The 26,018-nt window shown below is 48.2% G+C and overlaps 8 protein-coding genes across 8 annotated transcripts in view; 3 read left to right on the forward strand and 5 right to left on the reverse strand.

The window, feature by feature from the left end:
- Nucleotides 1-1,515: 1,515 nt before the first annotated feature.
- Nucleotides 1,516-3,847, forward strand: LOC128720737 (flap endonuclease GEN). The gene is made up of 3 exons (XM_053814431.1): nt 1,516-1,673; nt 1,737-2,682; nt 2,744-3,847. Exons 1-3 carry the CDS (start codon nt 1,516-1,518, stop codon nt 3,845-3,847), a joined length of 2,208 nt encoding a protein of 735 aa, XP_053670406.1.
- A 17-nt stretch (nt 3,848-3,864) lies between these two features.
- LOC128720739 (protein FMC1 homolog) lies at nt 3,865-4,355 on the reverse strand. The gene has a single exon (XM_053814433.1). The coding sequence runs from the start codon at nt 4,299-4,301 to the stop codon at nt 3,972-3,974; it is 330 nt and encodes a 109-aa protein (XP_053670408.1). The 5' UTR covers nt 4,302-4,355; the 3' UTR covers nt 3,865-3,971.
- Nucleotides 4,217-5,266, reverse strand: LOC128730781 (SRR1-like protein). The gene is made up of 2 exons (XM_053823863.1): nt 5,085-5,266; nt 4,217-5,006 (listed from the first exon to the last, which is right to left on the reverse strand). The coding sequence occupies exons 1-2, from the start codon at nt 5,264-5,266 to the stop codon at nt 4,310-4,312; spliced, it is 879 nt and encodes a 292-aa protein (XP_053679838.1). The 3' UTR covers nt 4,217-4,309.
- A 172-nt stretch (nt 5,267-5,438) lies between these two features.
- On the reverse strand, nt 5,439-7,327 carry LOC128720738 (translationally-controlled tumor protein homolog). The gene is made up of 3 exons (XM_053814432.1): nt 7,230-7,327; nt 6,503-6,758; nt 5,439-6,245 (listed from the first exon to the last, which is right to left on the reverse strand). Exons 1-3 carry the CDS (start codon nt 7,255-7,257, stop codon nt 6,014-6,016), a joined length of 516 nt encoding a protein of 171 aa, XP_053670407.1. The 5' UTR covers nt 7,258-7,327; the 3' UTR covers nt 5,439-6,013.
- Nucleotides 7,328-7,852: 525 nt separating this feature from the next.
- Nucleotides 7,853-9,593, forward strand: LOC128732131 (dolichyldiphosphatase 1-like). Its single transcript, XM_053825299.1, has 3 exons — nt 7,853-8,178; nt 8,254-8,533; nt 8,624-9,593. The coding sequence occupies exons 1-3, from the start codon at nt 8,070-8,072 to the stop codon at nt 8,985-8,987; spliced, it is 753 nt and encodes a 250-aa protein (XP_053681274.1). The 5' UTR covers nt 7,853-8,069; the 3' UTR covers nt 8,988-9,593.
- Nucleotides 9,594-9,803: 210 nt separating this feature from the next.
- On the reverse strand, nt 9,804-13,455 carry LOC128732279 (vacuolar protein sorting-associated protein 11 homolog). Its single transcript, XM_053825461.1, has 5 exons — nt 13,367-13,455; nt 11,161-13,300; nt 10,797-11,094; nt 10,498-10,726; nt 9,804-10,420 (listed from the first exon to the last, which is right to left on the reverse strand). Exons 1-5 carry the CDS (start codon nt 13,379-13,381, stop codon nt 9,857-9,859), a joined length of 3,246 nt encoding a protein of 1,081 aa, XP_053681436.1. The 5' UTR covers nt 13,382-13,455; the 3' UTR covers nt 9,804-9,856.
- A 419-nt stretch (nt 13,456-13,874) lies between these two features.
- Nucleotides 13,875-14,948, forward strand: LOC128720577 (mediator of RNA polymerase II transcription subunit 27). The gene is made up of 4 exons (XM_053814250.1): nt 13,875-14,053; nt 14,111-14,462; nt 14,528-14,749; nt 14,814-14,948. The coding sequence occupies exons 1-4, from the start codon at nt 13,875-13,877 to the stop codon at nt 14,946-14,948; spliced, it is 888 nt and encodes a 295-aa protein (XP_053670225.1).
- Nucleotides 14,949-15,173: 225 nt separating this feature from the next.
- Nucleotides 15,174-26,018, reverse strand: part of LOC128731703 (uncharacterized) — a 29,226-nt gene continuing 18,381 nt past the window's right edge. The window contains exon 2 of the mRNA XM_053824835.1: nt 15,174-16,838. Within this exon, the coding sequence (XP_053680810.1) occupies nt 15,778-16,838 (1,061 nt within the window). The 3' untranslated portion in view covers nt 15,174-15,777. The remainder of the gene's footprint in view (nt 16,839-26,018) is intronic.

Consider the following 26,018-nt stretch of genomic DNA (forward strand, 5'->3'; position numbering starts at 1 on the left):
CTTCCCATTCCCTTAAGGGGCGCGAGGATGTCCGGGAGAAACCTCTGCCGAACGGCTTCGAGCGGGGTTTATTTTCTCTATGGCAAGGCTCACTGCTAACGCTATATGGGGAGATTCGCATTCGCATTTTACCTTCATGGCGACTCATTATTTTTCACTCCGAGGCCCCGCACCAAAAGAGCGCACTGACAAACGCACACCGCACACACCAGAGCAAAGGAATCAATGCACTCTCGGGCGCGCACACACTAGCGCGAACGTTTTTCACTACACTGTTCCCCCACCGCTCACTCTTCACTGGCACACTACCCGATCCGAGTTGGCTGTGATGACTATTGCGCGCGGCCTTCTGTGGGCCGAGCTTCTGGGGGGTGGTGATGGGCTGGGAAATGTGGGGACGATGACTTTTCTTGCTGGGGCAGCGTAATGCGCGGGGAACGACAACCGCCTAGCACACCCGTTTGGCCGTCCCGTGCGACTGTACACGTACGAACGGGGTTCGCTGGGTTGCTTCCTGCTGCTGTGATTTTTCCGCAAAACAACAATGTGATCGATAGCTCTCTGTGGGTGCTGGGCGAAATTTATTTGCCCTTTTCCTTCCTACCGTGGAGCAGCACGCGCGCACACACAAACACGAACGTACACACACACGCGCGCGAGAAGCGCCCCGTTTGCTGCGACGATGACACCCCGTACGAGACCGCCCCCAGCTGCCAGCGACACGGTTTTCTCGGCCCCGCGCGGTCGATTGACACAATTTGCAGCAAGAAAAGCTCGCACAAATATGGCCCTTTTTTCGTTGCGTACCCCAATGGACAGCTCACAGCGCACACGTACACGACGCACGCACGCACGCACACGTACGGTATGCACACTCACTCAGGGCACTTGCAACCATGCACGTTCCCCCCCCTGCACACACGCACGCACGTACACACACACAGCAGCAGCTCACTAGCACACTTTCGCACATACACACACACGCGCGCGCGTGCAACGAAAAAGCTGGGAAAACTATTCACATAATCGCTAGGCGCAGCAGTTTGGAGCACTATTGGTTCGCTTCCGAGGGGCCGATGGATTCGATTGCTTCCCAGAAGCAATGCATCAACACATCACACTCCGCTCGGCCACATTCGTTCGCTTCCGCTTTCCTGACGAATTTGGTCTGGGTTGGGCAGCACGTTCGAGCAGGGCGCAATGGCATCGATGTATCCTCTGCACGAGCGGTGCGTTTTCCTCGTTCCTTTTTGCTATGGCGACGAATTTTCCGGTTAGGTGAAGAAATTTTATTCACGCTAGCTCACTCGCGAAGGAATCGAAAAGTCACTAAAAGAAGAGAAAACGAAGACCTTGTGACACGAGAGTGACAACTGTGGCTGCTAATGACAAAACAACTGTCAAGAGCGTCGTCAGAATCAAACATAATGTTGTTTGCATTCAACGGTCGTTCGATTCGATGTTGTGAAAAGATTTAAGAAACTTTACGGACAAGCGTAGCTCGCGGTCTTCGAAATGGGCGTGAAAGATCTGTGGAATTTACTGACACCTCATATGGAGCGGAAGCCGCTGTTTGAGTTAAGCAGCAAAGTGGTTGCTATTGATCTTTCCGGCTGGGTTTGTGAGAGCTTGAACGTTGTGGATTATTTCGTCCATCCTCGGTTCTATCTACGGTACGGTAGGATACTGGCGCTATTACTCTACACGTGGTTCTAATTGCTCATCAAATGCTTCAGAAATTTATTTTTCCGCACCTGTTACCTACTGCAAACTGGCATTACACCTGTTTTTGTCTTGGAAGGGACTGCACCGCCTCTGAAATATGGAGTGATCGTGCAGCGGAATCAAATGCAGTTTCGCGGTGCTCGCCCTAAGAAGATTGCAAACTGTGACAAAGCGTCGACCAGCTCGGCAGCACCAACGACGGAAAAAAATGGAAAACCATCAGAACAAAAGCGCAGCCGCTTCCATCACGTACTCAAACAATGCGAGGAACTACTGAATTCTCTTGGGCTAGTTTGTGTTCAGGCCCCCGGTGAAGCGGAAGCCCTTTGCGCCTACCTTAATCGAGATGATCTCATCTACGGCGTTATCAGTCAAGATTCCGACTGTTTTGCGTACGGGGCTGTCCGCGTGTTTCGCAACTTTTGTGCGTCACAGAGCGGTGGTTCAGTGGAGATCTACGATTTGAGCAGGCTGCAGGACAGTCATCTTCGTTTGGGCCAGGAAAAGATTGTTGCCATGGCACTTCTCACCGGATGCGATTACTGCCCGTCGGGTGTAGTAGGCGTTGGCAGGGAAATGGTAACTAGATTCTTGGGTTGCTATGACAACGAAGAAATTTTGGCACAAATTCGGTCCTGGCGTCGGACGGCTGATCGACTAACGGAGCTCGAGGTGAGAGCCGAAGATAAAAATGTTTGTTCGGATTGTGGCCACATCGGAAAGCAGCTGCAACATCGTAAATCTGGTTGCTTGGATTGCCATACGAAGCCTGGATGCAAGGAAACGGAATGGAAGCAACGGCGCAGCAATATTAAAACAGAACTGGAAATAAAACGAAAAGCGCTGAAAGATCCTAACTTCCCTCACGAACCGATCATCGAAGAGTTTCTTACAAGACCATGCGAACTGCCAGGTCTCGATTTGTCATGGAGGCAGCCAAACCTAGTCAAATTTATAGTGAGTATATTTGAGGACTTGTTTTGCTCATTATTAAAATCAAAACTGAATCCATTTTCAGAACAGCATGTCCGCCTATTTGCAGTGGGATGAACTTTATTCTTTCCAGAAATTATTGCCCCTATTCACACGCTGGCAAGTCTATGCCAATATGCATTCGTCTGGAAAACGATCCACCATATTTTTGGTACCAGATCATATAGTAAAGAAACGTTCTCCAAAAGGAATACCCAGCTACGAAGTAGTCTGGAGCGATTCCAATAACATGTTTAATGGGTTGATACCTCAGGAACAAATAGACGCTTACGTTGCCGAAGCAGGGAACACGTTAGAAAGCATATGGAGCACGATCGAGCCTCATGATTTGATGCAGCAAGCATATCCAGAGCTTGTAGATTCGTTTTTGTTGAGCAAGATAAAAGGCAAAAAGAAAAAACTTACCCCGCAGCATGATGAGCAACCCAAGCCAAAAAGGAAAGCAACGGCAAAAAAGCCTTCAAAACAACAAACAGCGCTGAAGGATTTTTTTAAAAAATCTTCCAGTATTGAAACACCACAGTTGGAAACAGTTGATGAAAATACGAAAAATGCCAATAATCAACCGCCGTCAGAGCAGATCGAACCAGTGGATGATTTTTTAAATTTTACTGCCGAGCTAGAGGCTATCGCAGAGGACTATACTGCGAATGACACGTTCGATTCGTCTGCTGTGATCAACCGTTTGTGCCATCCAAGGTATCTGCAGGATGCGCTGGAAGAATACATGATGATCATTGAAACAGAGAAAAGGAGCAAAGCTTTAGAAGACCTGCTAACACAAAGTGCCGCTTTTTTGCCAGCCACTGAACCGGATACTTTCGCCGAACCGAATGATTCCTACAGTGCCGATCGTAACGTTCAGCATCGAATTGTGTTAAAACAGGACATATTAAACGCTTCGATGGGTAGTGCGCAACATAACCAGTCGGGTCTTTTAGCCCATAAAACAAGACGGATGAGCTTCTTTTTCGAGCCGATTGACATTCCTCCGCCAGATGAACAGCACGATAATGAGGAGGAACCAATAGACATGTTCGAATGTTCTCTTATGCTAAAGGATCAAATCATTATAACTCCTAATGATGGCCAAATGGATCAAACGATTGTGTATGATATCGACTTTTAACATCGCATTCCGTTCGGTTTATTATAGGCGCATTTGAAGCTGTGCATAGGTCTTGTACAGAGAAATATAATTATTTCCTTCGGTTATTGGTCGTGGGTAGTATCATTGAATTAGCGCCACGTGTTTACTTTGGATCATGTGGCAATTTAAATCCCACCATATCTGCAGTCTCCCGGATGCTACGTTCGCCTTTACCGCGGTAGCTTTCGTTTAAATCCTTCAACCTGCGTATGCTTTCCAAATAGCACCGATACGTTTCCGCAGTAAACTGGAGCTCTTCTTTCGCTCGACAGTGCTGCTGCTCCGTCGTTTCGAAGCGCCGGTACTGCTCCGTAATGTACTTTCCTGCAAGCGAGCACGTTGCAGCACCGTCAACCGAGCTGATGTTTTTCAGCTCGTACAACAGCTGCTTCAATGTTCTACTGCCGCTTGCTGCTCTAACTGCCGATGCCATGTTGAAAATTATAAAAATTCAAGCGCTTCTACCACTTTCTTTGATATAAGCTCTATATCGTCGTCTTCGTACGATGGTTCTTCGGCACAATCCCAACCACCCAGTACGGTCGCTACACCGAGGGTAGGGTCACTCGGTCTCAAGTAATGCAGAGAGGTGTCGTTGAAAATGTCACCAAAGCGGAATATGTTCCTAATCGGGACTTCAACAAATGAATCCGCTGCCCGTAGAATGTATCCACCACTTTTTTGCAGCAACCTTTGAGGGATATTATTCACCACGCTAGAGAAGCTGTTACAAAGCAACACCACGTTCCGTAACCGAGACGGATGCCAATTTCTCCACAGCACGTTGTTGACGATTTGCTTCGGGCAATGAGGCAGATAGAAGAGAGTCTTCCGTTCAGCAATATACTTTCCCTCGAGGTTTTCCTGCAGTACTGTTTCGTTAAGCGTTTGCAAAGCAATTGCTTCCGACCGGTTGAATACCGGATCGAAAAACTCTCCTTTAACACTGAGATTCGCTTTGTCGCGCAGGCAGCGTATTAACGCGAGTTGGTATCGAGCAATCGTACACTCGTGAAAACTGCCTAACCCCAGACAGATGATGCGTTCCACTCCCACTAAAACTGGATGAATGTTTTTGAAGCACTCTTCGAAAAACTCCGATCGTAGTAGATCCTGCTCTACGGTTTTCAATTGCGTGCTAAAAGTATGACAAATTTATGTAATCGCTAAATGCGCTTGTGTCAAACTCGTACACCATCCGAAAAGAAATACATACAGTAGGGTTTGGACGCAAACTGCCGCTTGTTCGTGGCTACCATGTGAGTTTTCCACAAAGTTAACCGGCAATCTAGTATTGCTTCTCAATTTTGATCGATGCTTTCCCTTCTTTGGTACGACTAACTTAAATTCCGTTTCGTTCGCCACGCTCATGGCATTGTTTACATCGAATGTCAACATGCATGTCTAAAAAAGGCACCATTACTACAGTAATGGCTGAAATGGGCGTCAAGAGATATTTCTTAACCAAATAGTAAAAGGAAACATAACATATGTACTTCTTTTCCATTCAAATACCAGTTAAATTCAAATACATTACAGTACAAAAATAGACTAGATGCATTATTACGATTAATTTTCTCTTCTTTATTAGATGTTCGTTCATGCTTGATTTTGATGTTTCAAAGGAGTATAATCTTGCAGGAGAAGGTATAATCGTGTAGTTTTTCTTTTCTCCACCTTCCAAGAAGTCATGACGCCTGGTGTGGTCGTTTTTGCGCTCTTGATGTTCTTAGTCGAGCTGCTACCGTGATCCCGAATATTTGATAAAGTAACGTAATTGCAGTTAAGGGGCGAGTATTGATAAGTTTTCACACGATCGTGATTGAACGTAGCGTTTAGCATTCGTTAGGAAAAAATCGCGGAAACAATGCATTGCCCTTGCCTTTACAAATGCTAATGGTAATTTAAAAACTTTCAAATAAATTTAAAATGTCCTCAGTTGTTACTCTCTCTCCCTCTCTTATCCCGAAAAACGCACTTTTGGTTTTACAATAAATACGCTGTTGAGTTTGGTCATAAGTCTTCTGTTGCAGGATGTGTGGTGTGTATATGTATCGGTCGTTTGAAGCTTATAAAAAAATTGAAAAATAGGCCAATCCGTTTCGACACCAGTCATTCTCAGCCGAACAGAAAACGCTGCCTGATTTAGAATTTCTCTTCCTCCAGACCGTGCTTGAAGCAGAGCAGCACCGGCACGGATTCGCCATCGATATCACGGTATTCCATCATGGCGATCAAGCCTTCGCAGTCCATCGATTCACCGGTGAAGAACTGCAAGTCCTTGAATCGACCCAACAGATCCTTCATTACTTTGTTGATGTTGGTTTTGAAGACTTCCACTTGGTCCGGTGATTTCTCTTCCAGACGCGTGACAAGCCTATGGAAGTGAACAGAAAACAAACCAAATCAAAATTAGCTGATACCGCGGTAGCTAATAACAAAGGTTAACCAAATTATGTTCATTGATAATGACAGAAATGAGATAACGGTGCAATATTCTCACGTTGCTTCTGATGTTCGAAGTATCACATGTGAAAACAAATGATCAAGAATGCGTGTGCATTGAAATTCAGGACAAATGGAGCACCTGGCGGGAGATCTACCGTAGGCAAGCTATTTTGGGTATACACTTACTTCTTCATGTAATCCTTCAGGTAGGTAGTGAACTGCTTCTTGTCCGCAAATCCGGTTTCCACCAGACGGTGGTTCAGGACGATGTCCACGCCAGCTTCGGTCGCGGAGTCGGTTCCTTCTTCGGCTTCCTCAGCGGAGGGGTTGGCACCATCCAGCTGAACATCACCCAGGGTGCGGGAGACGTGCTTGCCATAGACCTCATACATAACATCGTCAACCAGCTTCAGCTTGTAGGTGTCCGAGAACATCTCGTCACCTGTAGAGAAGAGAAAGTCAAAAGGAAAATAATTAAAAGAGTTTTAACAACTGATTAGTCACGGTGGAAATGAAAAAAGAAAAAAACTAAACCAACAAAAAATCCATAACCTCTAATGTTCCTTGGAATCCATTTGTTTACGTTCTTGATCCCATCAGAAAACACTTAACAGATGCTACGGTCGAAAAAATTAGGAACATCTCCGTGAAACATGTTTTGATGCTTCAAGACACTCAACTAAATGATATCACTTAGATTTCTCGTTATCTTTCTAGCCAAAGAAATATGACTCCATGTACGGCCTTAACACGTATACACACGCCATTGTCATCACTGAGTGGGTACAGAACAGAGGCATCACAAGCGGCGTTCCGAAGCAGCCATCAATGCGCGTTTTACGTGGAAAGTTAGCCAAATGTTGACACCATTGCTAGTCCAGATTAACATAGCCCTGTTGCACCGAGTACTTACCGGTGAAAACGTCCTTCCAGATTTTCATTTTGTTGGAAGATGGAGAAAACTTTAGTCTAACTTATAAAAACTACGATGCGTCCACCTGAGGATCCAACCGGAAAAAGAACGAATGTCACAAGGGTGCCAACTTTGACAACCTACAAAGCTCACACTGACAGTTACGTCTAGTGAAAAAGCTATGTATTAAAATTTTCAACTGCCAACAATAGAACGTATTACTTCGACTATTACCAACTGGAGTGAATAGAAATAATGAAATTTAGGGATTGTATCGAAAAACAAACCAAAAATAATTTCCTCTTCACACAAGACAGTACAAAATGGTTTTGAAACTAGCTACCTGGTCACCTTGTACCATTTGACAGCGATAGCTCGCAACATCTTTGCTCTGTCATTTTGGGCAACATCAACAGTTTCTGAATTTGCCGAGTACTGTATGTATTTTTTGTTGTAGCACCGATTACCAATGAATGAGAGGCTAACGTATGCCCCACGGAGTACGACGTGCGCCGTTTAGTGTTAATCTGGACGGTGAAATATTATGGATATACACACATTCTACCGCCAGGACTTAAAACCGTATCATTAGCACCAGCAGCCACCGACAACAACATTGCACACGTTGCGCACAGTTAGGGGAATTTTCTCAGGATTTACTCTCGACAAAACCCACATTTTGGGTAAAAACGGGCATTCTGATCCACTAGTTTACTGAGTAATTTGCTGCAATCGAAATTACGCCATCAATACACTGGAAACACCAACTTCCTGCTGTGGTCGCTTTATTGTACAACAAACAAACAAATGTCAACACATTCATAAAAAGAAAGCTTTAAAATGTCCTCGCCAGATATGATCCTGTCGAACGAACAGGTCTCGCCCGTGGGCGACAACATAGCAACAGATTGGCAACCAATTACGCTGACGCTGGTGGAATATCCTAAAGGTAAGCAGTGTGCTTAGGATGTGCTAGACGTGATCTTACCAAACGCACGCTTGGCTGGCGTTTCACTTTCCGCAGGTGATTTGGTGGGTAAGCTACTAGCGTGGATAAGTCTGGCACCAATCGGAATCGGTGCTGGGTTCGTGGCTTTAATACTGTTCAGAAGGGATCTTCACACGATCGTGTTCTTTCTTGGAACGCTGGTCAACGAATGCTTAAATATCCTGCTGAAGCACTGGATAAAAGAACCACGACCGATAACGCGGGCTCAGATCTGGACTGAGTACGGCATGCCTTCATCACACTCACAGTTTATGTGCTTTTTTGCCACCTACGTGTTACTATTTATCTTCATAAGGTACGGCAGACAAACTGCATCTAATTTCTCGAAATAAGTTTAATTATGTTCTAAAACATCTCTTTTCTCTCTATCTCCCCAATCCAACAGACTGCATCACATAAACAATAGTAATAGCGCAAGATTCGAACGACTCGTGAGACTGTTAGTGCTAGCGATTTGCTGGACGGCAGCGTTCCTCGTTTGCGTCGGTAGAATCTACTTACTGTACCACACGCTCACACAAGTGCTGGTCGGTGCACTAGTCGGCATGATCATGGGGTCACTGTGGTTCCTGCTGACGCACTTCGTTCTCTCGCCCTACTTTCCGATGGTCGTTTTGTGGCGCGTGTCGGAATTGTTCCTGCTGCGGGACACCACACTCATACCCAACATCCTCTGGTTCGAGTACACGGTTACTCGCCACGAGGCCCGGGCGCGAGCGCGCAAGCTAGTGAGCATGAAATCTCAGTGACGTTTTTGGTCACCCTGACGGTGATATTCTGCTGGCATTAAATAGCAGCAATCAAGGTGTACTTTGCTTTCTATTTCTCCGACCAATCGTGTAACAGGACTTGAGCCAGCTAGCATGTAAACAGCAATATAAGTAACAAACCGCCACGTTACACCTGGCGACACCTGGGTGTAATGGATTACGCGGGCTCGTGCATTGTTGCACGAAAAAAGTGGTACGCAGCTGCAAAAAATGTGGATCAACAATCCATTACGGTTTTGCTTAGTTAGTAAGAGTGTGTTTCTTAAAACTGAATTCGAAATTCACCTCGGACGTCCGACGCAAACGGTTAAGTTGATTCGTTTTATTTTCTTGTTCATTTTGGCCGCCGAACGCCAAAAATAACGGGCACTTCATGACACTCGGCAATCTAGCGCAGCAAAAAAAAAAATATGACAGAATGTAGGAATTTAGACGAAACACGAATGATGATTATAACAAACACACGCGCTCCTTAATATTCGACATGTATTCGCCGATCTTAAACAATGGAATAAGGAGCTTACACCATCAATGGGAGAACGCGGAGCAGCATGTGCACCAGAAGATGTACTATAATGTGATGATACACCGTTTAAAGTTAAATGGAGGTACCATGGTGTAGTGTGATGGTTCGTTTTACAATTCGAGTTGATAACTGGTGATGATAATGAATAAAATCAAATGACCTGAAGGGAAAAACAGCACGCTGACATCCGTTCACATTCGAATAATTTCAGCTTTGTTTATTGCATATATTAACTGAAGGGGATAAATATACCGGTGCAACGGATCGTTGTCGTGTAACAAAATCTTCAATTGATTAGAAAAAAATGATTATATCAGATCTACTATTCCGCAAAAGGATCCAATTTGCTGTCATATTCTTCCTCGAACGGGTTTTTAGCCGCCGAACGGTCGCTTGGCGGTTTCGGTTGCGCAGGAACACTTTCTTCGTCGAACGGATTTTTGGTATTGTCATAAGCGCCTTCGTCCTCGTCGAAAGGATTTCGCGCTGTGGATGCGATTGGAATTTTGGCTATATCTTTCGCGCTGCTACCTTTCACCATTGGGACACCGGAAACAGTCATCGGTGGCTTTGGGCTGCCGTACGGCGATTGCATTCTCGATGGGCGATCGTCCCGTAGCTTCATTTGCTGTTGGGCAATATTTGCCGCTTGTTGGCGTTGTCTGATGCGCTCCTGTTCCACCAACCGCATACGCATTTCGCTCTCTTGTGCCTCGAGGCGCAACTGTCCCGCCGAACGTCCCTCCTCCTGTCGAAGCCTTGCCTCTGCACCGGCACCGTAGGTAAAGTTACTGCCGCTATACGGTGTCGCGGGATGTCCTGTCCTTGATTCAAGAGAGGACGGAATGTCATTTACCGTCTCGGATAGTTTTGGATGTTCAATAACCTATAAACGACACAAAATGGGAAGCGGTGAATGGAGAAAATTGAAGAATCAAATATTAAACGTGGAGCTTTACATACATCCATCTGTTGATCTCCTTCTTCTACGATAAGCAGCTTGTTGAATAGCCCCCGACCAAAGTAATCGGCCACGACCGAGAACGATTCCGAAGAACGCTCCAGCAAATCGTGAAACATTTCGTGTTGATCGCGCGCTTCGCTTTGCGCTCGAAGCGCCTCGATCATTTGTATATTGCTCTTATTGCAAACGGGACAATCGCGCTCCGTATCGGTGTAGCTTTTGATGCAACTGAAAATTAATGCAAAAATGGAACGATTGTTTACCCTGCCAATACGGATCGCAAAGCTAATTCGCTTACTCTTGATGATAGGAATGTTTGCAAAGGAAAAACAATGCCGGCATCGAGAGCGGCTGCTTGCAGGCATCACAGGTAGTGTTTTGAAATTCCACATTTCCCTGCTGCAGGTGCTTTATGTGGCGTTTTACGGCCTCCGACTCTTCGCGGTACGTTCGTGCCAAATCTTCCTCACTGCGGATTGTGTCCTGCTCCTTTTGAAACACCTGCATGAAGTAATCCTTCACGGAGAGGAATGTAGGTCCGTTCTCTACCGCCAAACAATCGAGGACTTGCAGCGGGGCCTGCAACCTTTTCTGAGCTGTAAGGTGCAATGTATTCTCTGATTATTCCCGTTGTTCCAATACATCCCGAACGATCGACTTACATATAACCTGCAGAACCTGGTTGAAAAGATGCGGTGGAGCTTCCGCGTCGTTTTTAAGCCCGTTCAACGCAAGCAACCATAAGGACGCGTTGTTGTGGGCAAGCTTTTTGCAGCATGCTAGCAGATCTTCGTACTGCCGAAGCCTCAGATAGTGCCGTATGATCAGATGGTAATGTTTGTCCTCCTCATACAGATACATAACTCCAGGCCAGAACTCGTGAATGCGACACTGCGCTAATGCATGCGTTTTATCATATCGCTCGGAGTTGTATTTCAGCAGGTCCAGCAGCTTTTCCTCCACTGCTGGCGACTCTTTCCACTTGTACAGATAATGTTCCATCAATGTACTATATACACATTGGCTGCTGGATGGCACGTAGCGCACGAGATGCTCCAGGAAGTCGATCAGCAGTTCCGTATCGTCGAACAAATGTATGAACTGTTCCGGATTTCCTTGCGTTTGCGTGTGACCGTTAAGATTCAGATCCGTCAGTAAATCGGCCACCGTTAATGCATCTTTGCCTTGCGTGGCCTCAGAGTTGGTCGCGTACTCGGTGCATAATTTCTTCAGCAACGCAATCGTTCTCGTCGGACACTTGGCCAGCAGCACCGATCCGTATCGCTTAATGCTTCGCTCAGCTACGGCGCAGGAAAGCGATTCCACGTAGCTCAAGGCATCATCGTACTTTTCCATGTCTTCGGTAAGAATGCTCAAGCAAGCATCATGCTTTCCGTGAGCCTTTGCCAGTTGTAACGCCTCGTCAACGTAGGACGCATCTCGGCATACCTTTATGGCGACATCGATATCAAAGAGGTTCGACTTTTGATCGTTTTTCAAAAACTCCTTTAGCTGCGTCGTTCGATCTAGCCGGGTGAAGCAATTCAAGAGCAGCGTCGTGTGATCAGCCGTGGCCCGTCCTTGGGCGTGTATCGTTTGCAGGTAATCGGTCAGAAAATGTATGTGACGTGCATCCAGAAAGCGCTGTATTACGTATGAGGGCTCTAAATATCCGATGGTTTTCGAGTACTGCTCAACCGCTCCCACGAAATCGCCCTTGCTGTAGAGGTGGTCTCCGTACTGTTTGAAAATTCCTGCCAACCCTTCGGCGTCGTACTGGTTGCACTTCGCGATGCGGACAGCTATGTCGTACAGGTTCTTTTTGAACATCATGTTCAGCTTGGTCTGCAAATCCTTCTCGTCAAGGTGCAGAATTTGTTTGTTCTCCGTTAGGATGTAGCAGGTGCCGAATTCGGTCAGAATCGCTGCCACCTCCTCAATGGGCGAACTAAACACGATGAACTTGTTCTGTATATCGATGACGGTGAGATTGAAGCCACCCGGGCTTCTTGGGTTGCGCATGACGACCAGCAAGTGGGACCTATACCAGTGCAGCAGCGTTTTGTTGCCTTCTAGCGCGTAGCAAGGCCCTCGGCCATCAGACGTGTAGCAGTAAACCGCATCCTCTAGCCCGACCATAAAATGTCCCTCGTTGTGTCCGGTCTGCAGTGCGCAACAGCAAACCGGTTTCTTCATTGTGGCCAGAATCACACGTATCTCCTTGTCACGGCTGTGCAAATTGTACAGGTATACTCCCGAATTCGAACAGACAAACATTTGCGTATGCTTGTGGCAATGTTTGAACGCAATGCCGGCTATGTCGCTGGTGCCGGCCGTGAGTTGTTTTAGGGTTTTTGATCGATCACGGCTGATGTCACCACGGTAGAGAGATATATTTCCTTGCGCAAATCCAATCGCCATAAATTGACCACCTTCTGACACGGCGAGAGCCGTCGGCACCGAAACCATCGTGCGCACCGTACGCAAGCATTGCGCCCCGTTAGCTGCTGAAATTTTGGATAAATTCCACACCTTGAACGATGGGCCATTAATATCCTCGCCCACTGTGACAAGCAAGTTGTTTTGCTTTGAAATATCGCACAACAGGATTGAGCCTTCGTGGCCCTTGAAACTAATCACCGTCCACGTCCGGCTGAACGTGTGTATGTATCCACTGGCATCGCATATCACTATCAAACTGCTACCGTTTGCCGTGGCCGTAATCTTGGCACCCTGCAACGCCCCGGCTACCTTATCTTTATCCACTCCCTGGCGGAGATCGAAAAAGTTAAACTTACGCCACTGTGAATTGGAAAAGAGAAGCGTTAACACGGTTTAGCCACGAATGGTATCGGCTGACTGTTTTACCTCGAATATAGCCATTACGGATAGGTTGTGCCGCTCGGCCTAATGAGCGATTTTAACTAAATTAATTCCTAACCACTACAATATTGTTCGGTATCTCGTTCTTCTTTTGTTTATTCGGTATGTTTTGATGAGCAATTTTCATCCATCCTGTGAATTGTCATGCATTTTGATGACAGCTTGCATGTTTGCACCTGCAGGGGTGTCAAATGAATTAGTTTTACGTTTTTTTAACGAGGATTTTCGTAGTTTTTCTGCAGCTTTGGCACTGATAGGTTCATTTTGAAGAACCAAAAACCTTAAATGAAATAATCATAGCAGGAAACATTAGCTAAAACCCAAAACACAGTTAATTTATTTAAAATACACTTCTATGGCCCAACTCGAAGGTATAAATCAAAAGCTCAATGTAGCTTGTTTTCAGTTGTTGAAACCACAACAATAACACAAAACAGTGCAAGGAAGCGGTCGTGTCGGCGTTTACGAAATAATTTAAAAGAAAGCTGCCTACATGAATCTGGAACCGATAAATAATTCCCTATCACAGTTGCGCGTGTTGCGCTCAAGTGTAGGCCAATTGTTCGATACGCTGGGAACTGGAGTGCGCGCGGACCATGGCGAAGACGGAAAGGAGCAAAAATTTCTCCAAGAACTGCAGGAACTGCTGAACTCCGTTAACGCTAACCTCAAGTAGGGTTACCGCAATGGTAGTTACGCTTTAGCTAAACAATTTTTGCTTTCTTTCAGAGATTTTGAGTCCTGCATAAACGACCTGGTGCCTCCACAAACTCCGTTGAATCTAGCCAACTCGGCATATCTGTCCCTAGAAACCAATCTCGAGAGGCAGGCTCTGTATCCGCATCTAGTGCAGAGCTACAAATGGCACGACAAGCTGCACGAATACAGCACCTTTGCCTCGACTCTACTTCAACAAAACTCGCTGAAGCGCTCGTACTACACGAACACCAAACGCAGACGTTCGCTTCCATCAAGCCACCTGGCCACTCCTCAAATGGTGGAAAATTTGATCGGAAGCATTCATTACAACAACATGAACCTCAAAATTGCTCGCCCGTTCATGACAAACGCAATATTGCATGTAAGATTTGTGGCCCTAGCATTCGGTAGTATGGCATCATTCAAGCGCGTTCTCTTCAATTCTAGATAACGATTGCACGTGTCCTGCGGGCTGCCGTCATTCTCAAAGGTCTCCTGATCGAATGGGTAACAGTGAAAGGCTACGAGGAGTCGCTGCTGGACGGGGTTGACGAGCAGTGGACGGAATCGAGGTATCAGGTTTTTCGCAAGGTACAAGATCACGCACATTCGGCGATGCTACACTTCTTCTCTCCCACACTGCCGGAACTGGCCATCCGCAGCTTTATAGTAAGCGTATGCGTTAGCAAATGTAACCAAGCAAATGTGTAACCAATCTCTCGTATGCTTTCAGACGTGGTTTAGGAGCTACGTAACGTTGTTCGCGGATCCATGCAAAAAATGTGGTAAACATCTGCACAACACGCTTCCACCAACTTGGAGAGACTTACGAACGTTGGAACCGTTCCATGAAGAATGCAAGCAGTGATATAGAATAAAAAATCATACAGCTTGTCTTCTCATATTAAACAACCGTCGCTGTTTAGGCGTGGATAATAAAAAAACCTAATAAGTAAAACAAACTTGACATCATTTTATCGGACATTGATTGAGAGAAGAAAAAAAAAGCCAGTTAGCCCGTCTAGTTATATTCCCCTTTACAATAGTAACAAGAGATTTATTGTGTCGCTCTTCCCGCTTAACATATATCCTCACTATATCGATTCGTTCGTCTCCGATCGTTGTAAAAAATAGCTTCATTATGCCCCTATTTTCCGTGGGCGATTGCAGACGATTTACATGCTAATAACTATTGCGCTTTTTGTGCATCGTGTACCGCGTGTACACGTGGCCTGGGGAATTATCCGATTGCAGATTTTAAATTACACTAAACATAAACGCTTGCTCGGCATTGCGCTGAAGAAGAAATCGGTCAGTAGAACCTCCCATTACGAACGTTGTGGCGGCTCTGGAGTGCTTCTTTGGCGAAGAAAAGGAGCATAAATAGTGCTCTCCATCGTCGGTGTCTCATTGAACGTGAGCTTTTTCTTCCCAACTATTGCCATCGGGTTCGTTACTGCTCTTACAAACTAATAATCGCCCTTTCCCGGGCGGCTGCGTATCCTTCGGCGCCTGCGTTACAACCGAAGAGCGCTCTTTAGTGATCCAGCACCGCTCGATACTGACTAGTTGCGGTCCCTGCGATCTCGCTGGCGATCGGGTAGCACCCTTTGCAATACTCTACTCGCAAATCAAACTGCATCCCTGCTGCCTCGTTGCACTGGAATGGTGGCGATGGGGCGACGACGATCCCCCGGTCACAGTTCGGTCGTGATTTCGTCCTGCGGCCGAAAGCCCAGCTTGAAGAACTCGTCCTGCAACCAGAGCGAGCTGTCATTCATGCCGGATGTGGACAGGTACGTGCGGACGTGATCGAACGTATCGTCGAATGGGTTGTTGCCACCACCCCCAATCCCACCGCCCGTCGAGTGGTGGTTTGAGCTCGTATCGGTCGTGTGCGATGACCGCTCATCAAACTCATGCAGGCTAATCAGCGACCCAAGGAAGTGATGCGTTGTCTGCATCGTCGGCAGCGTCCGGTGTTTCTGCAACTGAATCAGCTCTGGCTGCAACAGATTGCGCTCGTTCTTTTGGCTCAAGCTCGGCGAAAGGTCCGACCCGAGCGCATGGTCCTGCTGCTGGAAAGACGCCTTGAACGTAGAATGGTCGGACGAACCAAGCCGCGGATCCGACGCCGACGGTTGCTGCAGGAACTCGATCAATTGAGCCAGTTCCGGCTTGTACCGATCGAGCACACGTTCGGCCCAAACGTACAACCGTTGCCAGTCGTGCGGTGGAGCGTTGATCAGTTCGATCGGCTTGTTCAGTAGAATCAGTATCTTGGCAAGATCACGCACCACCGGATGGTACGTGGCCGCTCCGGCACTATCACCCGCCAGGTGAAGCTTCCGGATCTGGCGCCGGGTGTCATTCAGCATCTGCAGGAAGTACTCGGCCTGTGGTCGCAGCTCATCCAGCTGCCGCAGGAACTCGAGCCGATCGATGTTTTCGTCGATAAACGATTCCCGGTACTTCTTGCGCTTTTGACGCCTTCGCAACACGGCCAGGGCACCGACGATAAGCAACACACAGAGGATCGCACCGGCCACAATGCCGACGATGGCGGCCAGGAACGATCCGGACATTCCCACCGGGTGACAAACGCGGCCCATGATCTCGTTGTTCGTCGACCATTGGGCACCGTATCCGGAAGGACACTCGGACAGACATTCGCCGGTGTCGATGCGCAACACTTCCGTGCACTTGATGCAGCCGGTTTCCGTGCAGCGGACGCACTGCTCGTGAAATCGAGCACAGTCTGTGATGACGAGAGAGAGAAAGGGAAGGATATTTTATTAATAAAGCCGGATTGAAAAGGTACTTTAACAAAAACCGAACGATTACATAGATGGACTCGACGGGATAAGGACTCGACACAGGACACCAACGAAGATGTCGGTGGTCTCAACGAAAGCAGCAAAATTGCCAATAGCATAAATCCTGGCCGTAACAGTGATCCTGTGATTAGAGAACACATTCTAGTCAGTAGGCAAATTTATTGCCTCAAGAAAAAAAGAAAACTCGACACACCATGAAGAAGAGTAAAAGCATCGCATCAAGAACTAGTGAGCCTTTTTTTTGCCACCACAAAGTTGCGCGATTTAGAAACGTTCATTTCTGCCTTGCGCTCCACAAGAGGCTCCTCGCCAGAGTCCTTACAGATGCAATGGATCGCAACATCCCCTGGAGCTTGCACAACGAAACGAATTTATCGGCCATTATTGTGCAGCGTGCATTAGCATCTCGCGCGGTTCGCTTTGGGTTTCCCTTTGAAACGCTACTCACAATCGAGATGTGTGCTCGAGATAAAGCCGACAAAAAAAAACCCTGTAGCCCTTCGCCAAGTGGTGGAAATCGGGCGTCTCGGCACAGCAAGTCGGCGTGCGACGGTTGGCCAAGTGCGATCGGGAAAGATGCAAAAATAAAAGCACGCGAAAAGGGAAAAAAGGAGGCCCACACACTCGATGGGGTTTCCTGCGCTTTACTAACGAAGGTGAAGGAGGAACCCGAAGCGGATTCGATGGTTTACGTAAGACGCACTCACAATCGTTGAGTTTGCGACTTTGTGAAAGAGATTTTTTTTTGGATAAGGGATGGCCCGCAGCTTCAAAAACTGGCACAATATATCGAGTACCGATCGATCGAGGCTGCAGTCTATCGTGATCTCTCCGCGCCGCTTGCAAGAGCTGCGGGAAATATATCGAATGAGGATCCAAAAACACAAGCCGAACCTGGCAGCAGTATATCGATCGATCTGTCTTCCACACTGGATGAACTGGGCTCTTGGTAACACAGCAAAACCCTAGACAGTCAGATGGATAGCTCATGTTTGCGTGTTTGCTCGCTTGCACCGCCTTTTGCACCAAAAGGGCAATTACTTTTAATTATCGAACTAACAACCCGGCCGGGCCTGTTGATCCGTTGGCCCGGTCGCCTTGCCCGTGAACGCTAACAAGGCGAATCCTAGGCGATGAATGGCCGCACGACGCACGAATGTGGGTCAAGCGGGTCTTGGCCGGTGCAGTACATATGTTGGAGCCCCTTCCTGAGCTGCTCACATGCACCAGCCTTTCGCAGAATCGTTTGTAATGAAGCTATTTGTGGTGTAATGCTTAGAACCCAAATTGTTCTCGGATCTCCCATCATCACAGGACTCCCAGTCGAGAGGAAGCGAGGTCCTTCCTGCTAGGATTTGATCCAAATAGACGATAGGAAGGCATATTTCCCACCACAAAATGGTTAAACACAGGCTCATTAGTTTCGCGCAAAAGCAACCCCTTCCGGACCTGTGCAGACGATCGGGCAATGTTGGCTTGTTCCCCGCAGGGAGAGAACCGGTTTAATTCGTTTAGCAAATGAATAGCGAGGGAAAAAGCAGCCCTGAGGCTGCAAATACACACACGAGCGTCGAAGTCAGTACACGCCCCACAGGCTATGTGGTGCCCGGTGTGGACTTGTAGATCGTGAAATACACCGAACGGTGTAGAATACGTCCCGCATACGTTTTCTCGTGGTTGAGCTGTGGATTCTAGCAGATCCACAGCAGAACTCAACAACTGCCTCCGACATTGGCCCCGTAGGTCCGTAAGTAAAAGGTCGACCTCGACAGGCGAACACGAACACAACCCCAAACCCGGGGACAAGCGCAGTGTGGTGCAATTTTCCAATAGCGTACCTTCACGGTTCCTGGCCGCCTTGTCGGGTCTTCTTCCCTTCACGAGCTGGTGCACGAGCTGAGGCAGGTTTTATCGCCTTCACCAGCCCTGAGTTGCATCTGCAGAAGGTTGCGTTTTTTCGCGTTTGCTCAGGCCGATTTACACAACCAGCCCACGCAGAAAAGCTCCCTGCGGGAGGGAAACGCACAAAGAAACCCACCCGTACGGTGAGAGAAATGTTTGAAATGCCTCAAGTTTATCAGACGCACAAAATTAGCGACGTTGCATTTTAGGTCCTTCGCGCCGGTGCACGATGAGTCAGAGATGAAACCCGCAAACACAGCGCCGCTTCCTTATTGCCGGGTTTGCACAATGGCACGGTACGGACAGAAATAAAGAAGATGAATTATTGACGATGAAGTGGGGGAAAAAAATAAAACGCTGCATCCCCTTCCCCAAAGCAGGGCCATAAACCAGTTGCACGATCATCAACGCGATCATCAGCGCGATCGTCGTAAAATGGATGCCCGGAGAGTAGAGTGGGGAATTGGCCGTCACATGTCAAGCATGTAAAGTAATTTTTTTCGTTGGGAAGCGATGTGAAGGAGTAAAAAAAAAAGAACAAAAAACACGCCAACTAGATCAACGACAAATAGGCGACAACGACGCGTCGTATTTCTAGCAAAGTAATTTACCATTTCCGGTTACGTCGCACACGCGCCCATCTTATCTTGGCGTGTGTTGGCAGATTGGCGATCGGCAGGAAAATGTACAATAAAGGGCTCTGTTTGTTCTGTTTCGAATTGTTTCGGTGCATCACCCCCACAAACACACACACACGCGCACGTGCATGTATTCGGCACGCGCCTCACAATGGGGCTTCATTCATGGGCATAAAAAGCCTCGATCGTGCATAAGACACATGCAACAGATGAGATGAACGGTGCAAGCCCTTGTGCGCGGATGAATCTGATGCGTTAATCAAATTGCATTCCCTCGCTTCGGTTCCGGTGAAATTGAGGGTCACCTTCTCCTTCCCGTCTACATCGGCGCGGAAAAGGAGTGCACGTTCTAGGGTTACAACCGCAAGCCAAAAGGAGGTGTTGTGTATGAGCAGCGGGGAAGCAGCGTTCTGTTGGCAGCTTCGTTTACGCGAAACTTTCTAAATGCTAGCGGCTGGAAAACCACAAACACCTGCGTGGGGGAGGCTGAAAATGGTTTTCTCGCTCGCTGGGAGGCGAAAAATGATGCCCTTTTTGCGGTGGGTGGGCATTCAAAGCGGGCGGATAAAGATGAAAGGCTTAATGGTGCAGCAGAAGCAGAAGAAGAAGAAGAAGATGATGATGGAAAAGAGCCCCATTTCTATGAACATTTAGAACATTTGGTGCGAACGCCCCACCGATTGTTTGTCAAATTCATCTGCGTGAAAATTGCCATTTTATTGGCAGCGGCGCTGAGGCGTGTGGGAAACCATTAAACCGCCCCATATCGGACCGGTACGCACTTTGGTCACTCAGCTCCACATTTCCTGGATGGCTTCAATTATCGTCTCATTATCACGCTAGCGCCCAATCGAGAAGGAGCGAACGTACGGCCAGGGGTTGCTAAATTTGTCCGCCCAGTGGGGTTCCGCGAGCTGGAACGAAGTGTGGCGTGCGAATTTTAAGGTTACTCTTGCATTTCACCCCAGCTCCAACACGCCAACGCTAACGATTGCGTTGGGGGGACGCATGGCGAAAACCCCCGACCGAGAGGTGCCATTTTGTTGTTGCGTTTGTTCCGCCGTCCATTTATTGTTCGCACTTCGACAGCGGCGGCCCGCGCGAAGAATGAGTTAATCGACGGGGTGCGGGAGCAGGGGGAAGGTTGGGAGAGCACAAAAAAACCCGTGGGAGATTCTGCAAAACCTCATTCAACGCCTACGTCCACCGAAGGGGTGCCGCCGTGCGCTCGTCTAGCAGTCTTCCGCCATCGTCTGGTTTGGCGCGTCTGGTGGTGACATAAATACGCACCCTCGATGGGGTGCATTGCATTGCTGGTGGGGAGGGGGGGGGGTGGAACAAGAGAGAGAGATGGAACAACTGCAGGGGGGCATCAATCCGTGCGTCAGACCTCCACGCACGTGGGACGATTTCCGTCCTCCCGCGAGTGTCACCGCGTTGAAAAAGTTGAACCGGAAGAGCTCGAGAGCGGAAGCCACCCACAGATGGTGGGAGGTTCGTGAAGGGCTTTTTCAAAAAAAGGGATCAAGAAAGATCAAGCCTGTGCGGTACCGATCGCAAATGCAGAATGATCGTCCTGTGTTTAGAGCCCTATCGAATGACTATAAACTGTCGAGTTGAAAGGAAAACGCACAAAACGGCCTACTGAGATGGAGCTAAAGGATTCTGGGTCAAAAGAGGCTCTAGCCTGTCTTCACCTGAGTGTAGCCACCTGAAATGACCGGGGCCTGATTGTGAACCGTACGATAGCCAGAGCGGGTTTTCACAGCCTCCCAACTGCGCCCTGCAAAAGCGCCCTTCCAATGGATCGAGCTGATATGCTAATGAGCGAAGAATTATCTGCACAACACATCGGTCTGCTCGCGAGGATCATGGAATGGACCGCTCAAACCAGGGCCACGGCATGGTTATTTGCGTCCTAAACTATCCCTAACCCTTTCTTCTTTCTCCACGGGAGAACATGCACTCTCGCCGCGTGCCACCTTTTCATTGCTGATGCACGCCGTGTTGTTTGTTTCACCGAGCAAGCACGTGCACATGTGTGCGGCTCCGAGGGCTTTGTGAATCATGCATGCACTGCGATTTGCCCTTTTTGCTTTATGACACCGAGCGGACACACCGTGCACCGTGCATGCAAATCCCGCGTCGCGGTTTTGGGCGTCCTAGTTCCTCGCCGTTTTCCACTTGCAGGTTGAGTTTTTCAAGCTGCATCTTTCTTGTGCTCGCTGACGAGGCGGCTTTACGGTTGGTAACACTTTTCGTTCGCCGATGGGGAGCTCGTAAAAATGTTTATTTATTGGCTAAACTTCATAACTGCCAATGGTAATGGCAAGTTACCATGAGTGTTTGCTGTCTTGACAAGCTCGCAAAGCAATCTTCGGTGTATGCAGCAAGGTAGAAGCATGAGAGAGGCACACGCGTAGCATCCCTTCGCGGTTTTCAGCACACGAACGAGAACACCGTGGCGGTCGGAGACAACGTTTATGAATGAAATTAAGATTAAGATTATGGCGTCCGTGGTAACGCGTGGGCATCAAACCGACCGGTCTCTGTGGTCTCGATGGAACCGGTTCCACGTGGCAAGTGGAAACGTCTGAAGATCGGTTTTTCGTCCCCTTCAGCAGGAGCAGAAGGCCTCGTTTCGCGTTCCGTGTGGAAGGAACCTCACAGTGACAGTTATGAGATACGCTCAGTCGTCGGGTCTTGCAAACAATGTCCGGCTCCCTTCCGGAAGGGTTTCCAGACGTCGAGCAAGACGTGGGACATCATTAAGGATTATCTCGCCAAAGAGCGAACCCGTGGGCCGGTCGGGGTGTAATGTGGGAAATTTTTAATCATCCACGGTAGCTACTGGTGCGGGAAAGCTGTAGACAACGATTCCACGGATCGGATCGAATCTCGTAGCACGGACATTCACTTCCGGTGGGTAGATTTTTCATGCAAGATCGGAAACAAAAACTCCCCGAAAGCAAGGGGCCCTACCGTGTGGTGAGCAAATGAACTTTCGATACACGATACAGCTCTAAAGCCCCGTTGTAGCTCGGAAGGGAAAGGATCCGGATGAACACGGATCGGATGTCACCCGGGCACCGATCAAGACCTGGCTCGATTGTGCCACACCTCTCGCGTGTTGGGTTTCATGAAGCTTGAACTGAAGCGATCAAACTACCCCTCCGATGAGGGCAGAAAATCGATCAACCAACCTGAACCCTCTGGCTGAGCTGACGCGAGTGTTAGAGGACCCGCAAAAGCGCGACATCAACTACCCGAAACACGTACGAAACCGTCGCCGCGGTTGGTCACTCACCTTCCTGTTTGGGGGTTTTTCTTCGAATTTTCGAAGGTTCCGTTTGGTTTGTTTTTTTTTCTTCTACACGACTGCGTTCCATTCCTTTTCCGAAAAGCCAGACGTCTAGCCGCGTCCAGAGTTTGAAATCTCGCTTGCTGATAATGCCCTCGATTTTGGGTGAACTTGAGCGTGATTTCACCATCAAACGAGAGCTCGAGGATGGTTCTGGAACGATTGGCATCTCTTATCAGCCCCCCAGGGGAGCGTGGGGTTTCAAAAACAACCGATGCAACCGAAAATCAGACCTCTTGTGATTATTACCACGCGATTTGTGCATATTTCTAGGAAAAGAATCCACTTCCTCCAAGGCGCATCAAAATGTGACTGTAATCAGCGCCATTATCGTGTTTTTCCAAGCACCAGTTTGACGCTTCCTTGTGCCGGTTCCTTGAGCGATTAATGTTAATTTAATAGCGATCAGCACCACACTCACCCCACCGAGTGCAGTGTCCTGCGATCGCGGCAGGATCGGAAATGCTTCCACCGCGGAGAGTGCAAAAAAAATCCGGTCAAAGCAGCAGCTCGTCTGGCGGAAGAGCAACACAAAAACCGGGTCAGACACGTTACCCAAGCTCGATCCGTGGCCGCATCCGTAACAACCGCGTATGGTGGCTCTCGGTCAGAGACCCGACCCCCCCGGGGAGCGCGATAACGCGGATAACTAGCCCGTTGATTATTATGCAAGTCGGTCGTCGTTCGAAAAACCCGTGCAACTTCCTTCAACGGACGTTACTTATCTCCCCCGGCGCGCTTTGACTCATTATCGTCCACTGCGTCGTTCACGTGCTGGTGGGCCGTCTAGCCGCGTTTCTTGGTATCTTGAGGCATTCCCAGCTGGCGATCGTGGTTGACCGGCGAAGGATCGATCCCGTGGGGTGACAGAACGCAAAACTCCGATATCGTGTCAGTAGGTCAGCAAGCGGCTGTTGGGGTATTTTTCTTTTCACTTCATATTAAAAACGCGACCACAATCGAACCGATTCCGGAACACACAGTGCCTTATTTTTATCCGCTTTTCGCCCTCTTATCGACGATTTCTTCCTTCCGTGCATGACGTTACAAATTAGCAGCCATTAATAACGTCCACGATCGATCGGTATTTTCTGTTTCGATGGGTGCCGGTTGGGGTCGAAAAAATTGATAGGTTTGTAATTTGCGTGTTGTTCCGCGAGACAGCACCGGGAATCGTGGCCACCGGGTCCGCAGAAGGTTTGCCAATTGTTTGGTTTCGTTTTTTCGATTTCTTGACCCAGAAAATAAAAAAACCCCATGCCGGTGGTAGCCGGTTTTTCTGAGAGAGGTGGAGCCCCTGTGGAGCTGCCGCGCGGGGTTTGAGATTTATTTATTTATTTTCATCTCCAGCAGCACATATCAATTTTAAATGCGTGTACACGCTTGTCCCACGTTGGTCCAGGTGAAGCGAAAAAAGGGCCACTACATCAACGGTTTGTCGGCGATTTATCCGCGTACGTCTGGCAGCGCAAGCCTAGCCACGGTCTTGTCGAACTAATTGCACCGCTGCAGTTATGCTGCACGAACGGTTCGGTTGTTGTTTTTTTTTCACTTTCAACCATCGAACTCGAGATGGGAAAAGCGAAATTCACGCTCGGTTTCAACTGCTCCGTCGCGGGACCGAACGAACAATTGGTAGTAAATTTTCAGCACACGAACTGGCACGTGATAGTGGTCCCGGTGACGAGATAAATTATGCCTGTTAATGAACAAACGATGGCCAAATTTGGCCACCGAACCATGTACGGGCGTGCGGATTAATGATGCCGAATGGAAACGGCTACGATCCCGCGGGCCACAACGGCCACGTAAGCGATGTGTGTTGATCATCCGTGGAACTGGCCGAGAAAGGTACTACATTTGTTTCGTATGTAATTTATTTAACACGCCCCGTGAACTGAACTTTCATAAACATCCTGCACATCTTCATCGAAGGCATATTGATATAATTCCTTCCTGAATCGCGCAGGATTGATGTCCTCAAGGGCACGTAGCAAAGAGGAAAGCCACAACAAAAAAAAACGTTAAAAACCTTCCCCTCTTTAATCTCAGCTCGTAATCGTTTCGCGTCGTCGATTCGCCTCCATTCGCGCATCGGAATTTTAATTGATTATGGCTGGTGCGATAATGCCCTACGAAGGAACGCAATGACGAAACCGCGTCACCGAGCGAACGCTTTTTTGCGACTCGCTCACCATATAGCCCATATACCGTGGAATGTTTAGCGCACACGTGATAGACAGGCTGGGTGGTTGTTGGGTTGACTTATGGCCAGTAAAAACCCGCCCGAAAGGCGCATGAAAAATGGCAACCCACAACAAGCTATGACCACCGGGTGGCTACATTCTTCGCGTTCTCGTTCTCCATGGCGTGCTGGGAAAACAACATCCTGTCGTCACATAGGGGCACCTTCTGCTGCAGGCTGTGCGGAACTAGTGCTTGGGGGTTTTATTTCTCTTGTTTTTGTGTGTGCTTCGTTTAGGGCTTTAAGCTGCATTTAATCGCAATGGCGCGGACGCGTGCTATGCGTGTTTATGCACGTCGGGAGCTTTCCGTCCTTCACTGGACGAAATGTCGGTCTGAAACCTCACTTACGTCATGGTGTGTCTCCGTGCCACTCGGTGACGGTGGTGATGGTAGACAAGTTGCACTGTTGCCTGGATGGTGTTACTAACCGATCAACAGCAGCAGCTGATCGATACACCTCCTCGATCGACGAGCCTTGCGCATGAATAATGCGACAGGACCACACGCGATCGGAGCGACATGACGCGTTGCTGACGAGACGCTTAGGACACATTGCAAATGCAAAGCGCGATCGAGTTCGGTTAATGATGGGCAGGGGCAATATTAATGCTCCCCTGATGAAGGATTTATTTTTCGACACACAAAAAGCTCACCCCAATTCCGCGAGAGGGTGAACAAATGGTGATAAAACCCACATCATGTTCTCGTAGCGATACGTCCCGAGAGGGCAGCAAACTCCGAGTGGCATCGTGTTACAGGAAAAAGACCAACCTACTGAGGTCTTTTTTCTTTCTTTCTCTCTGCCCCAGAATTAGCTTGTCTCAGTTCCAACCGGGTGGAATGCATGGAAGCACGAAGGCGAGCGAGCGTGCAGGAGGGAAACATGTTCCCGACACCATTAAAACACCGCACCGATTGATTCATCTCGCGAATCAAACATTTATCTGATACCC

This window comes from Anopheles nili, chromosome 2 (assembly GCF_943737925.1).
Source record: "Anopheles nili chromosome 2, idAnoNiliSN_F5_01, whole genome shotgun sequence".
NCBI classification, from domain to species: domain Eukaryota; kingdom Metazoa; phylum Arthropoda; class Insecta; order Diptera; family Culicidae; genus Anopheles; species Anopheles nili.

What these genes read in the sequence shown, in the direction of transcription:
- LOC128720737 (XM_053814431.1), top strand. Translation starts at nt 1,516, where the DNA reads ATGGGCGTGAAAGATCTGTGGAATTTACTGACACCTCATATGGAGCGG. An exon ending in CATCCTCGGTTCTATCTACG is followed by an intron (nt 1,674 to 1,736) that starts GTACGGTAGGAT and finishes CAAATGCTTCAG; the next exon opens with AAATTTATTTTTCCGCACCT. An exon ending in CAAACCTAGTCAAATTTATA is followed by an intron (nt 2,683 to 2,743) that starts GTGAGTATATTT and finishes ATCCATTTTCAG; the next exon opens with AACAGCATGTCCGCCTATTT.
- LOC128720739 (XM_053814433.1), bottom strand. Translation starts at nt 4,301, where the DNA reads ATGGCATCGGCAGTTAGAGCAGCAAGCGGCAGTAGAACATTGAAGCAG.
- LOC128730781 (XM_053823863.1), bottom strand. Translation starts at nt 5,266, where the DNA reads ATGTTGACATTCGATGTAAACAATGCCATGAGCGTGGCGAACGAAACG. An exon ending in GTTTGCGTCCAAACCCTACT is followed by an intron (nt 5,007 to 5,084) that starts GTATGTATTTCT and finishes TCATACTTTTAG; the next exon opens with CACGCAATTGAAAACCGTAG.
- LOC128720738 (XM_053814432.1), bottom strand. Translation starts at nt 7,257, where the DNA reads ATGAAAATCTGGAAGGACGTTTTCACCG. An exon ending in CTGGAAGGACGTTTTCACCG is followed by an intron (nt 6,759 to 7,229) that starts GTAAGTACTCGG and finishes TCTTCTCTACAG; the next exon opens with GTGACGAGATGTTCTCGGAC. An exon ending in CTGAAGGATTACATGAAGAA is followed by an intron (nt 6,246 to 6,502) that starts GTAAGTGTATAC and finishes TCACTTCCATAG; the next exon opens with GCTTGTCACGCGTCTGGAAG.
- LOC128732131 (XM_053825299.1), top strand. Translation starts at nt 8,070, where the DNA reads ATGTCCTCGCCAGATATGATCCTGTCGAACGAACAGGTCTCGCCCGTG. An exon ending in GCTGGTGGAATATCCTAAAG is followed by an intron (nt 8,179 to 8,253) that starts GTAAGCAGTGTG and finishes CACTTTCCGCAG; the next exon opens with GTGATTTGGTGGGTAAGCTA. An exon ending in TTACTATTTATCTTCATAAG is followed by an intron (nt 8,534 to 8,623) that starts GTACGGCAGACA and finishes CCAATCCAACAG; the next exon opens with ACTGCATCACATAAACAATA.
- LOC128732279 (XM_053825461.1), bottom strand. An exon ending in CCAGGTTCTGCAGGTTATAT is followed by an intron (nt 11,095 to 11,160) that starts GTAAGTCGATCG and finishes TGCACCTTACAG; the next exon opens with CTCAGAAAAGGTTGCAGGCC. An exon ending in AAACATTCCTATCATCAAGA is followed by an intron (nt 10,727 to 10,796) that starts GTAAGCGAATTA and finishes ATTAATTTTCAG; the next exon opens with TTGCATCAAAAGCTACACCG.
- LOC128720577 (XM_053814250.1), top strand. Translation starts at nt 13,875, where the DNA reads ATGAATCTGGAACCGATAAATAATTCCCTATCACAGTTGCGCGTGTTG. An exon ending in TCCGTTAACGCTAACCTCAA is followed by an intron (nt 14,054 to 14,110) that starts GTAGGGTTACCG and finishes GCTTTCTTTCAG; the next exon opens with AGATTTTGAGTCCTGCATAA. An exon ending in TGGCCATCCGCAGCTTTATA is followed by an intron (nt 14,750 to 14,813) that starts GTAAGCGTATGC and finishes GTATGCTTTCAG; the next exon opens with ACGTGGTTTAGGAGCTACGT.